General features: G+C 34.6%; 2 protein-coding genes across 2 annotated transcripts in view; one reads left to right on the top strand and one right to left on the bottom strand.

The window, feature by feature from the left end:
* ctu2 (cytosolic thiouridylase subunit 2 homolog (S. pombe)) overlaps positions 1-3,648 on the top strand; it is a 28,654-nt gene extending 25,006 nt beyond the window's left edge. Inside the window, exons 14-15 of the mRNA XM_077201561.1 lie at positions 1,464-1,522; positions 2,539-3,648. Of these exons, the coding sequence (XP_077057676.1) occupies positions 1,464-1,522; positions 2,539-2,590 (111 nt within the window). The 3' untranslated portion in view covers positions 2,591-3,648. The remainder of the gene's footprint in view (positions 1-1,463; positions 1,523-2,538) is intronic.
* Positions 2,782-18,133, bottom strand: part of piezo1 (piezo type mechanosensitive ion channel component 1 (Er blood group)) — a 169,587-nt gene continuing 154,235 nt past the window's right edge. The window contains exons 42-51 of the mRNA XM_077201492.1: positions 17,121-17,335; positions 14,744-14,902; positions 13,725-13,872; positions 12,147-12,335; positions 11,979-12,071; positions 9,967-10,139; positions 9,075-9,197; positions 8,288-8,367; positions 5,503-5,689; positions 2,782-4,421 (exon numbers count right to left, since the gene is read on the bottom strand). Of these exons, the coding sequence (XP_077057607.1) occupies positions 4,166-4,421; positions 5,503-5,689; positions 8,288-8,367; positions 9,075-9,197; positions 9,967-10,139; positions 11,979-12,071; positions 12,147-12,335; positions 13,725-13,872; positions 14,744-14,902; positions 17,121-17,335 (1,623 nt within the window). The 3' untranslated portion in view covers positions 2,782-4,165. The remainder of the gene's footprint in view (positions 4,422-5,502; positions 5,690-8,287; positions 8,368-9,074; positions 9,198-9,966; positions 10,140-11,978; positions 12,072-12,146; positions 12,336-13,724; positions 13,873-14,743; positions 14,903-17,120; positions 17,336-18,133) is intronic.

The following is an 18,133-nucleotide window of genomic DNA, read 5'->3' on the forward strand; positions in this document are numbered from 1 at the left end:
AATAACCAATGAAGCATCGAATCGCGAGAATCATTCTGATTATTACAGAAACAGCGATTGATAATGATCTTGTATTTCTGGTAGCGCTGTTGAGACTCTGTGAGAGATTATATAGTGAGAAATCAAAACTAATGAGCATAACTTCTCACAGAAGAAACACAACATTCAAAATGTTGAGTTTTTATTTATAATATATGATATAGTTAAGTAACATAACATGACGGGAGCTATTTTGCGGAATATTCTCACGATTGCAAATGTTACATTGATTTTAGTTCAATAAACAAGTAGTTAATATTAAATTACTTCACTTACTTAGGTTAAACATTAAATATTACATATACGTATGTAATATAATGTGTATTTCCATCACAGGTTTGGTCTTAAATCTAACATATGTCTGTAGACACCCTGTAGTTTAGTTAATTACAGTTATAACTTATGTTGTCATCTGCTTGTATATCCACTATTAATACAAGCCTGTTGTAGCGGACCCTGTCCAGATGATGACCTAAACTTAATTAATACGTTTTCTGAAGTTTATTGTACATCACACAAAAGATGAATCGTGCGTTTCACTCCAGAAAATCACTGTAAGAGCTGAATAAACCGTATAAGAAGTGAGCATTAAAGTCTTATCCATAAACTCTCTCCTTCTCCCTTTCATTATCATCAACATACACAGCGAAGTACGTGTACTTATATATCCGTAAAACAACTCCTATGTACTGTAATAAAGTGCGCACTCTCTCTTTCATTACTGCCGTGACCAATATTTTATCTTTGCTGCTGATTGTGTTCACACACTGCCAACACACATTTATGTCCAAAACAAATGGATTTTTCATTATATAACTATATGTTATATGGGGTACTTTAAATGTGCATTGAGTAATAATTAGGAGGATCTGTTGACAGAAATGCAATATAATATACATAACTATGTTTTCAGTGGTGTATAAACACCTTACTTAATGAAGCGTTATGTTTTTATTATCTTAGAATGAGCCATTTCTCTCTACACACACCGCGGGTCTCCTTACATCGACATGTTTCTACGGTGGCCCTGAGCGGACAAACGCGTTTCCTCACTATGTTGTTCTTCGTGCTAAGATCTAGCGAATAAAACACTGACACAATGATGAACAAGTAACAATAATATTCACAATAACATCGTTTTACTGAATAATAAAGTAAACATAATTTCTTAATTTATCTTTGTAAAGAAACCTCATTGTTTAACGGTCTACTCTCTGCTGTCTCAGACGACGACATCACTTCCTGTCGGCCACCGTAACTTCTGTTGAGTCTCGGCACTAGATTCCGCTAAAACTTACACACTGCACCTTTAACAAGTATATAAATGTTCACTTTTAAAGCCCTACAGTGGGGAAAAAATAAACCCAACTTTAGAACATGTATTAGTGAACAACACAGAGTTCTGATGTTACTCTCTCCCACAGGAATCTGTCGACACTCTTCCAGCTTACATCATGACAGAGGCGGAGAGACGGAGGAAAAGGTGGGAAATGCGGCACTGTAACCTTAAATAATAATTAATCATCGTTTACATCATCCTTTACACACATTTCCCTTCCTCTATGGAACGAGAAATGTTAATATCCTGGATGCTCTTTTCCATACGCTAAAGATTAAATTCGGATTCGGGACGTTTGAGTTTCAAAAATATTAAATGATCCAGTCAATCAAGTCTTTTGAAGCAGTGTTAACCGAAGTTAACACACACGAAAACTGAAATGATTCATATTCAGAAATATTTGATCCCAGCTGATAACAATACCATCATGCGCACACACACACACACACACACACATACACACACACACAACGAGTGTGTTTAGCACATAGGATTGTTTCGGATGTTCCGTCACAAAATAAACATCATAAAAGCAGTTTCTTTTGTTTTGTATCTTTTGGTTCGGTCTTAAGAATCTTTTAATTTCTTTGATTCGGACCAAAAGAATCAAGAAAACTGAAGTGTGAACCGCCTCAGTGTCACTCGACATGTTTCCACACAGAGTTGTGAATTTAACGCTAATTAAATCATTAGCGAATAAAGCAGCGTTTCCATCCAGTGAGTCGAAGAGAACGAAAACGCCACTTCCTGATAAACTGGTGCCAAATATCACTAGAAAAAATGGAAGTTGCTTCATTGGCAGAAGCATTTCTTTCATAGATAATGACTTGCTTTCCTGTAAATGCAGTCGAGTAAACCGCTTTACAGTTTTTTACAGTGATCATCACACTGAACCACTTTAAGATGCTGTGATGCGATTGGCTCGCTGGTTAGTCCTGTTATGCCGTCATATCGCGCAGTCACATGACTCTTTCGATGTGCATCAAGGGATTTATTCTGTAAATGTGTTTCCAGTGTAGTTCATGTACATGTCTTCTTATCAGTTTTTTTTAATGTACATTTTTAGAATTTGTGCATCTTGGCATTTCCATCCAGCATTTTTTAATTGTATGCAATATCCCAAAATTTGCATGGAAATATGTCAATGTTTCTTTCCACAGATCTTTGATGAAGATGGAAATCAGCGAGTATCTTTTGGAGGACGGCGACTAGCAGATATTTGGTTTGAAAAGTGATATTTAAAGCCGTATCATTAAAGTATTGCATTTTAATAATTTCATTATTTCTCTCCATATGCAAGTGATTAAAAAGTTATCATTTTTAAACATTTTATAGCTTCATGTTTTTTTACTTGAACACATTTGGCTTGTATTATATTATATTGATCATCATCAGACACAGAATACTAATCAATATAACCTTTTATATATTCAGTAATAATTCAGTTGTTTGTACAGTAATGTAATTCTTAATTTAGCAAACTGCAAGGAATTTTTACAGGCTCATTTGATTTCTGAAGACAAAAAGAAAGCAAAGGGTTCATGTTTGTGTGTCTTTGCATAAGCATACAGTGGAAATGATTATTCCAGTCATTACAGATGAACTGTGGCACACTCATTATTACACACGCGTATAATACAGAGTGTTGAAACATCATCACAGCAGTCCAGCTCTTAATCAGTTAAAGATGTGGCACTAAAACATCAATGTAGCAGATTCTAGTCTTTTTTATGATTCAAGTGTTTGATCAGAAATTGTGAAATCAGGAACAGAATGCTAAATGGCTCTCATTCTAAAATACTCTGGCTTGTAAACACTTTTACTGTAGTATCAGAACAAAAACTGTTCAAATCTCACGAAATCCATCAACAGCATGTCTGGGTCATATTTCACCTCAATTACACAACGGTTATGAAAAAAAGACAAAGGCCCGGAAACGTTTTGGAAAAACAAATAAACCAGAAAGTTTTGGAAAAGTCTTCATAATACTGATTAAACAAATTACAATAACTCAGCATCCGGGCATTCAGTCATTTGTGCTTGTACTTATTAAAGCAATTAGCATTAATTTTAGTTAAGACATGCTATGATAAATTTGAACATGGATGTTTATTATTATTTTACACATATACATAGATTGCGTGGATATTTGCCCCAGAAATCATATAAAAGTCATGGAAATGTATTGATAAAATGTGTATGGACCCTGATTATATGCACTTGTTACTATTTTTGATATTTTGCATAATAAAAATGAACATTTATGTTTATTTGCATTGGTTTTCATGACTATTTTCAGTTGTGGAATATGTATTCATTGATTAATCACTGAGTATTTGTTGGGCTTGCTTCTAAGTTATGCTTATTTTGAGTTAAAAAAAATAATAATTTAGTAATGAGAATAATTGAGAAACATCTGGATGTATTCTGGAAGAATCTTAATAGTCCTACTTGGAAAAAGTATTAATAGTCCAAAAAACAGGCTTATTTTACTATGGAAAATCCCTGTAATTGGGTGGTGAAATATAACCCAGACGTAGTTTAGTGAGATTCACTCTTAATAGTGTTTGTATTTGCACTGAAGGTCCTGCTGTTTTGTTGCCAGCGTTCACTAGCGTCTGAATCAGTCACATGGCTGCAGAATAACAGACGGAGGCTTGACCTGACCTCCATCATCAAAGAAGCCGATAACATCCATCAAGGCTTCGAAACGCTGGAGAAACGGCTTTAGACTCGCCGTTCATCCAACTAATATAAAGCAGTAAAGCTTCTAGTCCCACAAAACACTCAGTCTTGGTTCTTCTCTCTAGTCCACTTGATCATGGTCTCTGGAGAGCGATAGAGGAAGATGAGTTTGGAGTAAAGCTCTTCCTCGAGCTCCAGTTCTCCGGTTTCCCGCACCAGGAAAATGTCTATGCATATTTTGAGTATGCGATCGACGCACGGCAACTCCTCGAACATGATGGAGTGAGAGATCTCGCTGAAGAAGCCTCGCACAAACTTACCGATGACCAGAACCACCGACACGTACAGACCCATGATCCTGCGGGAGGAGAAGAGAGAGACGTTTGCAGGGAACAATTCAAAAATAGGGATGCATGATATATCGTTATTTTTAATGTTATCGGCCGACATATGTTCATTTTTAATTTTATCATTATCGGTCAATATATGTTCACTTTTAATGTTATCGGCCGATATATGTTATTTTTTAATGTTATCGTTATCGGCCAATATATGTTCATTTGTAATGTTATCAGCAGATATATGTTCATTTGTAATGTTATCAGCAGATATATGTTCATTTGTAATGTTATAGGCAGATATATGTTCAAGTTTTAATGTTACCGTTATCGGCAAAAATATGTTTATTTTTAATGTTACCGTTATTGGCAAATATATGTTTATTTTTAATGTTTTTGGCAAATATATGTTTATTTTTAATGTTATCGTTATCAGCAGATATATGTTAATTTTTAATGTTACTGTTATCGGCAAATATATGTTTATTTTTAAAATTATCGTTATCAGCCGATATACGTTAATATTTAATATAATCAGCCGATATATGTTCATTTTTTGTGTTATCGTTATTAGCAGATATATGTATATTTTTAATGTTATCGGACGATATATGTACATTTTTAATGTTATCGTTATCAGCCGATATATGTTCATTTTTAATGTTATCGTTATCGGCCCGATAAGAAAATTTGGCCGATATATTAAAGTTGATAAATAATGTATTATTTCCTTCAGCTGAGACACTTCAGATGCGCACAGTTCAACATGATGATTTTGAGTTGCTTGAAATCTGATTGAAATCACTTCAAAAAAGGAAAATACGGTTAAACGCAATTCTGTCATATATCGGCTACATAAAATTATAATGAGAACATCATTATAATTGTGTGCTTGAGAGGGATTTTAATGACATGACTTTTGTTTTTGTAATCAGGCTCTCAAAAATGATATAAAAATTCAGATTTAGATTTATCGGTCAATATACTGCTTATCGGCTTCCAGATATAAAGAATTATCGGTTCTCGTATCGGCCAAAATGTTGAAATCAGTGCATCCCTAATAAAAAGCCAGCACTGAATCCCATGAAAGGAATGGTTTACCCGTATCCCGCGAGGAAGCCCAGACTCGGAGGGCTAACTTTATCGTTAAAGATGACCATCGGTAAGACGTCGCAGGATTCGCGGCAGCCGGCGATGCTGATGTCCCACCACTCCTGAGCTCCTGTGATGTTCACCGAAGCGTCTCTCATCAGAGACAGAGTCACGTTCTGATATCCCTCCTCTCCTCCTGCAGGAGAACACAACACCAGCGTTACCTTCACAAACTCAACACGAGCAGTGTACTTTTAAAAGTAATGCATTACAATATTGCAAAAAAGTAACTAATTGCGTTAAATTACTTTTGCGTTACTTTTTGTCACCTACTTGTTTGTTTTTTAATAACAAGAAAAAAAGTTATATGACAGCAAAGACATTGGTTAATAAAGTGAGATTAAATACATAAAGTATATTTGTGTAATTTAATATAGTTAATTATAAAAGTTTTGCGTAAAATTCTGAGATTGCATTTTACAGTTTTAATTCATTTTGAGGAATACTGAAGGTTTTCGTGAGTAAAACCATCATATTTTTTCTTGAGAAAAAAAAATCGAATAGGGTGTGATATATATACACTGCCATTCAAAAGTTCTGTATCGGTAAGATTTTTAATGTTTTTAAAAGAAGTCACTTGTGCTCACCAAGGCTGCATTTATTTAATTAAACAAAGGAAAAAAACAGTAATATTGTGAAATATTATTTCAATGTAAAACAGCTGTTTTCTATGTGAATATATAGTAAAGTGTAATTTGTTCCTGTGATCAAAGCTGTATTTTCAGCATCATTACTCCAGTCTTCAGTGTCACATGATCCTTCAGAAATCACTATAATATGATGATTTGCTGCTCAAGAAACATTTATTATTATTATCAATGTTGAAAACAGTTATGCAATTTTTTTTCAGGATTCTTTGATGAATCGAAAGTTCAAAAGAACAGCATTTATCTGAAAAAGAATATGTTGTAAAATTATACTACCGTTGAAATGTTTGGGGTCAGTGAGATTTTTTTTTTTTTAAAGAAATTAAAGAAATGAATACTTTTATTCAGCAAGGATGTATTAAATTGACCCAAAGTGACAGTAAAGACATTTATAATGTTACACAATATTCAATTTCAAATAAATGCTGTTCTTTTGAACTTCCCTATTCATCAAAGAATCCTGAAATAAAAAGTACATAACTATTTTCTACACTGATACTAATCATAAATGTTTCTTGAGCATCAAATCATCATATTAGAAATATTTCTAAAGAATCCTGTGACACTAAAGACTGGAGTAATGATGCTGAAAATTCAGCTTTGATCACAGGAATAAATTACATTTTAAAATATATTCAAATAAATAAAACAACAGTTATTTTAAATTGTAATAATATTTCACAATATCATTGTTCTTTTTTAATCAAATAAATGCAGCCTTGGTGAGCAGAAGAGCTTTTTCGAATATCATTATATTTTCGCACAAATCGCGCAGCATGTATATGCAGACATATACATTAATTTATAGGCTACAAAATAAATAAGCTACCATTGTGTACAGTTTATGAAATGAACACCCGCCATCCCGCGGTAATGTGTGTGTATTGCGCAGGGGCATAGTCACATGAATAGTTTACATTGATTGAAACTGGTTTGTTTAAAAAGGAGGAGGCTATTGCCGGTAAAGGCAGATTCACATAAAATCATTATGACATGACATAATTTTTTGATCTAACGAGCATCTGGTTTGGCGATGCAAAAACGGACGGTAGCTACGTCGTGCTTATTGTTTTTTTTCTTCTTCCAATTAGCCTAAGATATTTCAAGTTACCATGTTTAAAAAAAAAAGACGTAAACATGTTACTTGTTCAATTAATAAACAGTTTGTTTGATGACAAATCGCTAAAGATGAAATTGGCCTCCCTTTCTGTCATTGTAATTGTGCGTTTTATTTATTTATTTTATACATTTTTTTGAACGATATTCGACTTTTGCTCCTCTATTGTCGAATGGCATTTTTGGCAGAAATTCACATCCCTATGCGAGGCGAACTATTCTCAAAGACTTACTTTTAGTCATTATTTGGGTAGCACACATATTCTGAATGCCTTCGGGAGAATTCAAATGAGCCATTTTAATCTAGATTAATTCCAAGATTCCAGTGAGATTAATCTAGATTAAAAAAATGTATCTATGCCCACCTCTAATATATATATATATATATATATATATATATATATATTTAACCATGGCAACTGTTGGAATAGTTTTAGCATGGTATTGAAAATGGAAACGCTAATGTATTTGGTCTTTTTTTTTGCTTGCACAAATTGCTTGTACTAAGATGCAGTCAAACGTTAACAAACCTCGCCAGTTCAGATATTTCATGTGTTCTAGCTCAAGCACACCTGGTGGAACTAATGAAGCCCTTGATTAGTTGCATCAGGTGTGTTTGAGACAATCTGACCTGTTTTGCAGATGTGTGCTGTTGTGAGCTTTTCTATTCAGGGGGTTGAATAATTTTGAGACTGCAGACGTCATTAAAAGTTGCATTTTCAGTTGAATTCGGGGAAACCACTTGAAACATTTATTGTGTTGAGCTATTTGAATTTTGTTTGATTTGTTCATTCCAAACAGCTGAAAGTCTGTAAATTTTGCCAATAAACCTGATTTGCAATGGGGGTTGAATAATTTTGAGTACAACAGGGTGGAAATCCCTCAGTTCACTGGAAACATATTAAGGGGGAAAGTCACAAGAGTGAACTGTGCCTGACTAAAACTCTAAAGAGACGTTTGACTCTTCTTACCATCATACAGCTGGCTGACGGGTTTGGCTTCAGCTCCATTAGGTGCTCGGATGTAGTTAGGGAACATGTGCGGCACAAGCCTAGGAGACAATTACAGAGATTACAAAAACCAGAACGATAGATACTTGCCAAATATGAGTGACATAAAAATGGTGTAGGATTTACTTTCAAACTGTTTTCACTTGGAAATTTCTAGTACATTCACAAACATTTAAAATACACATTGAATAAATATGAAATTTTGAGGTAGAAAGACTGAAATAGTATTACTTGTGAACGGCACGATTAAAAGATTGCGATCTTATTCCTATATGACAGTCTGTTCAAACACACAGCATCATTATTTCTGTCTAACAATAATTCAAATGATCACAGAAGAACTGGCATAAAAGTTTATAGTTGTCTACAGTAGAGATCAAAATATTGGGAATTTACTTAATGGAAGTAAGTTGACACTTCAAATAAAGATTGTATTAATTACATCGTTACACCAGTAGTTGGCGACAAGAGACTGTTAATAAAGTGTTAATTCAAAAACGCTGATTCATCCAGCGTGAAACTAGTCCTGTATTTATGAGGGAGTCATTGAATTATTCACACAACTTAAATTATTTTTTTTTAAGTCAAATGAATTAAATATTTATTTAAAATAGACTGGAGTAATTGACATTTTGTCAGAACCTCTAGTACATGACATGTTTTGAATTGTGGGAGAGTATATTGTGATTTGCACAATGAGAAGTGTATCTAGGATGAAGTGTTTTCCCCATGTGGTGATCAAACTTACACCGGTTTCTTCCGGTTCCCCAGCAGAAGCGAGGCCAGGTCGGCTCGAACCGGGTTGTCTTGCGCCAAACTGATGGAGTGCCGGTCGAACGTGTGTTCCACTGTCCCGCCCTTCCCAAGATCCCTTTCAGACACAAGACACACAATGAGCATGAGGTCCTGGGCTCCAACAAAACATTTTACGTTTTGTTTTTTCAAATTATTTTCTTCATCGGAATGGTAAAAAACTTGGTAAAGGTTTTGGCAGTTACTATGTGAACAGACAAAAAAAACATGGACATGATTCAAACAGGTTAAATGATCCTCTAAAAAATAGTCACACTTGTTCCTCACGGTCAAACATGAGCGCATTGCAAATAAACAGGAAACGAATTTCCTCTAGTGGAAGCGTTTGGTATTGCAGCCAAACACAATCTGACTTGCAGCTCATTTTTAGAGATATCACTTGTTTATATTTGTGGCTTTGATTAAAATGTGAAAGTAAAATGTGATTTTGAAAATATATATTTCATATAAAAATTGAAAATAGTATTTTGCACATTTTTCATAACAATAAACGTAAAATTCTGTAACTTTTTTTAAGTTCACTTTTTAAAACTTTTTTCACTTCAGCAATAATCTGCCAAGTGTCGTCTTTAAAAAGAGATCAAACTTAAATCTGTTGCTCTAAAGCATTCAAGATTTACCACAGTTTAAATTAGAAATTACATTTTCAGGTCTATGCTCAAAAAGTGAATAAATGGATTATAAATACAGCGCAAATATAATTTAATATACAAAAAAATCACCAAAAAATACAAAATATTAAAAAGATTATCGAACTAAAATATAGTACATTAATTTCATTGAAAATTTGTTTATTATTATTTTTGACCGGCACGCGTGAAACTGACCGCTGTAAGATCCAGTCGAGCCGGAGCGTCATGTCCCCGGTGCTGTCGCGCAGCTCCTTGATGAGCTCGTGTCGGCTGGGAGGACTGATCTGCCACACCGACCCCGAGCTGCCCTCGATCTGGGCCGTGACGATGTCTTCATAACTGTACATGGTGATGAACTGCATGGCCACCTGTGGACGGACACAATAAACCCCACGGTTATGAAATCAAACAGTCGCGTCTCTCAGAAATCAGAGCTTTGGTGAGAGAAATATCAAGTGGAATCGTGTGGACATGCAACTGTTAAATCTAGCACAATCAAATAGCAGCGTATCAAGTAAAATACTTAATCAAATGCATTTTCTACTATTTGATATGTCTATTTAAAGCCCCCCTGTGGTGAAACTCCAGCTTTTAACGTTGTTTATATGTCTATGTGGTGTTTTTAATAAGCTTTAAGACAAACCATGTGTAAATTCATAAGTCGACAGCATTGCTGAGTATTTTCTGCTTAAAACTGCAGTGAACCAAAGACAGTCTCAAAAACACGCTTTGAAATCGCTGGTGTTTCTGACGTCACAAACTACCTTGTAACCAATCAGATCAACGTGTGATCGTCAACGAGTGGATCTCTCAGCTGAGTGAGTGAGTGGAGGCGGGGCTCATTTGCATATTCATAGAACCACGAATACTAAATGAGGCAAGGTGTCGAGTTACATTCAAGACATTTTAAGGCATTCTGGTGATCAAAGATGAGTTTTAAGGGATAAAATGATTGACTACAGGGGGATTTTACATGTTTTAAACCTTGTGTATGATACACAATAATAGCCTATGTTTTTCTGGCAACAGAATTTATTTATTATTTGTTCAGATTTGCATTTAGTACAAGTTGTTTTAGCAATTTTCAACCATTGAATTTTCTCTTTCAACTTCAATGCTCTCTAAATAATTTTATATAGAATCCTCTAATTTGAGGTTTTGGATGATTGGGCTGTTAAAATAAAATTCAAATTTCATATATATTTGTCGAATTATGAATAAAAATCCATATTCGAATGCATTCAAATTTTAGGTGAGCGTCAAGCAGCCTTCTCAGTGGCACACGAGATGATGATGATAAAGAGTCGTTGTTGTAATGTTTTTGTTAGCCAGTTTTAGGTTACGTCAAAAGCAAAAGCTGTTCTCACAGATTTTTCATTGTTTTCTAAGCAAACATGCGCTAGACGCACGCGCTTGACCATTGAAACAGAGAGACGCATGTTTAGAGAGCCATGAAAAGTTAAAAAAAGTTCAACTTTTAAAAAACACGTCATGAGACTTTGTGTTTTTAATTGTTTTTAGTATTTTTGTGATCGGTGCTTCGGCTCTTTGTATTAAACCCGACCACCTGACCAATTAATACTAGCACTTTCTAATCTATTCTATTTTTTTTCTGATTTAAAAAAAACAACCTTGCTATGCACTTGTATACGGTTCTCTTGTTGCTCTGATTGCATCTATTGTTCTCCTCAAGTCACTTTGGATAAAAGCGTCAGCTAAATGATTAAATGTAAATGTAAACTGTGCATAAATACATGATGCTGTTTTGTTCATGCAATTTACAACATTTACTAGAGAGCTTTGATCACATAATTAACCATTTAAATATCATCTTACTAAGATATTATTAGCAGATATAGAGTGACGACGATCTTATATTTATATGATCTTATGTCAGTATCTGCTATACTGTAATTAAAACCTCACTGATTTACATTACAAGCATCAGAATGTCATCTTTTGTCCATATAAATATCAGAATCTGCAGCAAATTGCACATGTTTGCTCAGTTTGGATAAAGTTTAGCTGTTTTTTTTCCCATAAAAGCCTGATGTATCAAATGTAATACTCTACAGAAATCCATGTGCAAACTGTTTGTTATCTAAAGGTTCAAAAACTGTTCAATAAAAAAAAAAAAGGAAAGAAAGATTTTTCCTGACTATAATCCAATATGCCAGTGTGAATGAGAGATATTGATGAGCACTTACAGCGTTTTTCCCGAACTGGTTGTTGAGGCGAGTGTATTCGCGCTCGGTGAACGGCTGGATGGACTGTTGCTGAACACTCATCGTGAATAAAGGCTGCGGGACAAACATACATCAAATCTCACATCTCACAGAACTAGACATTACAGAAATATTCCCGCGGCATTTCACCTCATAACCTCCGAGCTTGACTGTGACGGTGACATCAACGGGATGGTTGACCACGCCCACTACAGATTTAACCAATGAGATGAAGAGTAGCGGGAACCAGATGATGCAGATGAGGAAGAGGATGATGATGCCGCCCATCCCGTACTTCACTATCTTCTTCTTCTTTTGTCCTTTGGGCTGGGGATATTTCTGCAGAGAGAATGTTTAATGAAAATCATGAACACATGAGATTATTACACATATTATAGTTTTACACATTAGAATCAAATGAGGAAGATTCAACACTTTAGATGAATAAGGCAGAAAAGAGGGCTGAAAACGGTGGTCAACCTGCATAAAATAAAATGTTATATAAACCATATTTGCAATTTTTGCAGCCCTGTTTTTCAAAATGTGAGACATTTATTTGGGGAATTTTGTTTTTGATTGGAAATAATTGTTTTATGTTTTTGAAAGAAGTTTTTTTCTGCTCACCAAGGCGGCATTTATTTGAATACATATTATACTTTAGTATTTTTACAAATCAGAATCACATGATGAAGATTTAACACTTTAGATGAATAAGGTACAAAAGAGGGCTCGGGTGCTCAAAAATAAAATGTTATATAAACTGAGATTTGCCATTGTTTCCAAAATGTGGGACACGTTTGAGTACAGTTTAAAAGCCTTATTTGGGCAATTTTGTTTTAGATCGGTAAGATTTTGTTTATGTTTTTGAAAGAAGTCTCTTCTGCTCACCAAGGCTGCATTTATTTGAATGTACAGCAAAATAATATTTATTTGGCCACTTTTTAATATATATATATATAATAATGTTTTTCTATGTGAATGTATTATAAAATGTAATTTATTCCTGTGCTCAAAGCTGTATTTTCAGCATCATTACTCCAGTCTTCAGTGTCACATGATCCTTCAGAAATCAGTATAAGATGATGATTTGATGCTCAAAAAACTTTTATGATTATTATCAATGTTGAAAACATTTGATGAATAGAAAAATGAATAGATTATTTGATGAATAGAAAGTTCAAAGAACAGCATTTATCTGAAATAGAAAGCTTTTGTAACATTATAAATGTCTTTACTGTCACTTTTTCAATCCATTTAATGCATCCTTGCTGAATAAAAGTATTGATTTCTTAAATATTTTTTCACACATACAAAGAAAATTTCACTGACCCCAAACATTTGAACAGTAGTGTATAAAGTTACAAAAGTAAATGTTCTTTTTTATAAAGAAAAAACAATCTTACCAATCTAAAACTGATATATATATATATATATATATATATTTATATATTATATAAATAAATAAATAAATATATATATATATATATATATATATATATATATATATATATATATATAGTAGTAACAGGGCTTTTACATTTATGGTAATTAAAAATGACAAATATAATACAAAATACTGATATTTGATGCTAGGTTAATTGTATGTTATATAATAGTTTATCAAACATATCTATTTAGTCAGTGGTTACCCCAGTTTATCTGACACACTGATCCAGAATCGGAGGTATAATCAAAAACATTTTCCGCATGTTAATCAGGACCTGCTACCTTTTCGGTTTCACGGCTGCACTTGATGATGAAGATGTTGGCGTAGATGTCCTCTACACACATCCAGTTGGAGAGAGACAGTGTCGTATCGGTCCAAACCCAGTCCATCACGGCCCGGAGCTCAACTAGAAACGGCACCAGCCGGAACCTGAGGAAACATGGGTAATTCATTTCACTCTCATCTTACACAGACAGAAACAGTGTCGGCCCCGACATGGATTCCACACGGCCCGTATGTGAGCCGGATCTGGGCCGACATTAGGTTTTTGTCCGGGTCTCCTTTTAACTCTGGTGCTCTTCGCGTGCAAAAATTACAGATTTTTTTAGTTTGTTTTAATTTCAAAGAAATTAATGTACTATATTTTAGTTCGATATGGTTTTTAATTAATATTTTGTATTTTTAGGGGATTTTGTGGTACTAAATTATATTTACGCTGTATAAATTATAATCTATGTATTCACTTTTTGAGCATAGATCTGAAAATTTTATTTCCAGCTTAAAAAGCCGTAAATCTTGAATGTTTTAAAGCAACAGATTTAAGTTTGATCTCTTTTTAAAGGTGAAACGTTGCAGATTATTGCTGAAGTGGAAAAAGCTTTTAAAAAGTGAACTTAAAAAAAAGTTACAGAATTTATACGTGTAAAAAAACGTTTTACTCTGAAACTGTGAGAAAATCAAAGTCATAAATCTAAACAAGTTGTGTTCCAAAGTTGAGGTTGATATCTCAAAAAATGAGCTTTAAATCAGATTGTGTTTGGCTGCAGTACCAAACGCTTCCACTAGAGGAAATTCGTCTCCAGTTTATTTCCAATATGCTCATGTTTGACCACGAGGAACAAGTGACTATTTAACCTGTTTGAATCATTTTCATGATTTTTTTCCCACATAGTAAGTGCCAAAACCTTTACCACGTTTCGTACCATTCCGATAAAGAAAAAAAAGTAAAATGTTACGGTCAAAATTGGCCGAGGAGCATGAGACAATGACATTGGATAAATGAAGAATAATAAATGCCTACCCCTGGAAGAGGAAAAGGTTGAGATGATTGAATTTCTTGGTGAGGAAGTTTCCAAGGATTCGTGACGGATATCCACACCGGATCTGATACGCCGACAGCGTGAAGTAGATGCACTTGAAAAAATACCAGAGCTGGGCCACTGAGTTATGATTGAACATCCTGTGAAAATAAAGGAAGCCATACAGCCAAACCCATAATTATTCAGACACCAGATATCATTTTTTTACTAGTGCAGGACACTATAGTTCATGTATGTAAGTGAGGAGAGCAAAATAAAGTAAACTGTGACTATTATACCCAAATATTCTTCATACAGTGACTACCAGTAACATTTATTAAAATGTGGGACCAAAAATTATTATTACAAAAATTACCTGATCATGTTTTGCTGAAGTGTTTTTTCTTTACCACAGACTGAACAACATGAACCATTGCTTGGTTATCGTTTGAGCTAAATTGGTATTATCTAATAGTGTAGTTAAATCTAACAGCTGACAGATATTCAACATAATTCATGTGTGAGACAGTCTAACAGAAGGACGGACAAAACCAGTGAAATATCAACTGATCTGATTCAAGGTTCAAACAGACGCTGTAAGAAATTCCAGGACTTTCAAGCACTACTTTTTTTGGTTTTCAAGGACTACAATCAGAGATCTCACTTATCAAACAATATCTTTAGTATTTTTTAAGGATTTTTAAAAACTTAAATTACAGATATATGGTATCCAAAATACAACTTACAAAGTATTTAATAATATATATTAACTACAACGTTTATAATGGCTATTATTGCTCAATAAATAATATTTTATTATTATAATGTTGGCATAATTCGTATCGAGAAAAGGTCTATGGGGGTTTATCAGACGGACTGCCGTTCATTTTGCATGAAAAGATTGTATTTGTGTTTTTTTAGAAAACAAATAATTTCATATTTTGTATTTAAATAAGTCAAGCACTTTTCAAATACCTCTTCGTAAATATGTCTGTTTTCAAGGGTTTTCCAGGACTTAAATTTCAAAAAGTCAAATTCAAGTACTTTAAGCACCTTGTACGAACCCTGTTGATAACTCTGAGTTCTTGTCATATTTTATTACCATTGTCTAAACTATAGCGAATAAACTGTGATAATGTGAGAAATGTTGCAGGCGTCTGAATAAATGTTGGTTTGGCTGAACGTATATCCTCTCATCTGTCTGAAGTCTTTGATCTCAGTTGCACCTTTTATCTCAGAAAGCGAAATAGTGTCGGCCCAGATCCGGACTCCACACGGCCCCGATCCGGCCCAGATCCGGACTCCACACAGCCCCGATCCGGCCCAGATCCGGACTCCACACAGCCCCGATCTGGCCCAGATCCGGACTCCACACGGCCTCACTCCGGACTCCACACGGCCCAGATCCGGACTCCACACGGCCCAGATCCAGACCCCTCTGGGCCGACACTACTTTGCTGTCTAGGGCTGCACGATATTGTAGAAAAATGCAATATGCGATAACTCATTAAATAACGCGATATTCGATATGCACAAAGGAATATCACATATACACAAAGTGTGTAACAAAAAACACTGTTTTTGTTACAAAGTGTATAAAATAAACTTAAATTATCTTTAAAATATCTTTAAAATAATATAACCTACATGCGTGTTTCACATTCTTTTTGTGACAAGAAAACATCCCTACAACTTCTGAAAGTGAACATCAGTGTTTGGTTTCACTTTATTTTGATGGTCCCTTTAACACATTCTGTTGTCTATAAGTAACATTGCACCTTCATGTCTACTAACTCTCATTAGAGTATTAGCAGAGTATTAGTAGACTGGTAGGGTTAGAATAAGTTGACATGTAGTTGCAAAGTTACATATAGTCAGTAGAGTGTCTGTTGGAGGACCATCACAATAAAGAGTTTGCAGATATGAAGCAGACAGTGCACTAATACTCTAATGAGAGTTAGTTGATATGTAGTTGTAAAGTTACTTCTAGTCAACAGAATGTTCAAAAGGGACCATCAAAGTAAAGTGTTACCCAGTGTTTTACTGTAGCATAAGAAGTGTTATTTTAACATCAGTGGGGTTCAGGGTTTCAGGATATCCGTCATTACGATTATTAAACACAAACACTTAGTTTATTAAACACTTAGTTTTAATTAAATTGAATATAATTAAATATATACGGATTCTCCTTAAAGTTACTAAAGTTATTTAGCCGAGAGCAGTGAGTGATTTTCTCTTCTTCTTTTGCTCATGATCCCAGTTATCGTAAGCCGTTGCGATATGCATATCATTTGCGTTATTTCGATAATATTGATATATTGTGCTGTCTGTGGGATGATCCTCCTTTTCAAACTGCACTCGTACACAAGCCTCGCTTACCTCTCGGTGACAGCGGGAAGGATGAAGAACATCCACAGGTGGATCCCGAAAACCAGGATCACCTGGAAGATGAGCTTTCCCAAGATGCTCTTCCGCAAGTAAATGGCCCGATCGATGATCATGGTGCTGAACTGAATGAGGAGCATGACGAGAAAGGCCTCGGGGACCTGATCCTCGGACAGAGACGAGGCTATATCTGCAGCCGCCGAGTGTTTCTGGGACAGAGCAAACATTCATATTCACACTGCAAACAAGGCTTTCCTACTTACTAGTTCTGTCTTGTTTCCAGTCCATATATCAAACATTTCTTACATCAAGATGCATTTACTAAAGTAGTAAAGTCTTGTTTTCTGGGGAAATAAAGTGAGTTTTTGCGTAAGACAAGCAAAATTATCTGTCAATGGGGTAAGGAAAATAATTCCTGTTTGGATAAAGATTATTTGGCAGATAATTCTGCTTTTTTTAAAGCATCGACTCACTTAATTTTAATGAATTCCCCCGGAAAACAGGACATAATATCGTATGTAATTTTACTCATCTAGTAAATGCATCTTGATTTAAGAATTCTTTGATATTTGGACTGGAAACAAGACAAAAATACAAAGTAAGAAAAGCATTTTACACAGTCAATGGGCATATTTGCACTCATCACTAGTACAGGTGCTCTCATGAGAACCAAACGTATGTGCACCCTTGAATATATTATTTGCATTTAGCATTTTTGTTGTCTTAACGCATATGTGACCATGGACCACAAAAACAGTCATGTTTTTTTTATTTCACTACATCAACACCTTATTCCATGTAAATATCAAGCTATGGCAATCATAAAACATGGAATAGTCTATAGTAATGAGATTAAAGAAACACACTCATATCAAAATCCTCATTAAGGCCCAGTGGTTGTAGAGCTTCTAGCATATAAATCCAATATAGCTCTCTCTGACATAGTCGCCTGTCTACATCACCCCCTCTCTGAGAAGTAACCTGTTCTATTCCCTGAAACCTGATGC

Source organism: Siphateles boraxobius, unplaced genomic scaffold, assembly GCF_051911475.1.
Source record: "Siphateles boraxobius isolate OS27281-9 unplaced genomic scaffold, OSU_SipBor_1 48, whole genome shotgun sequence".
NCBI classification, from domain to species: Eukaryota; Metazoa; Chordata; class Actinopteri; order Cypriniformes; family Leuciscidae; genus Siphateles; species Siphateles boraxobius.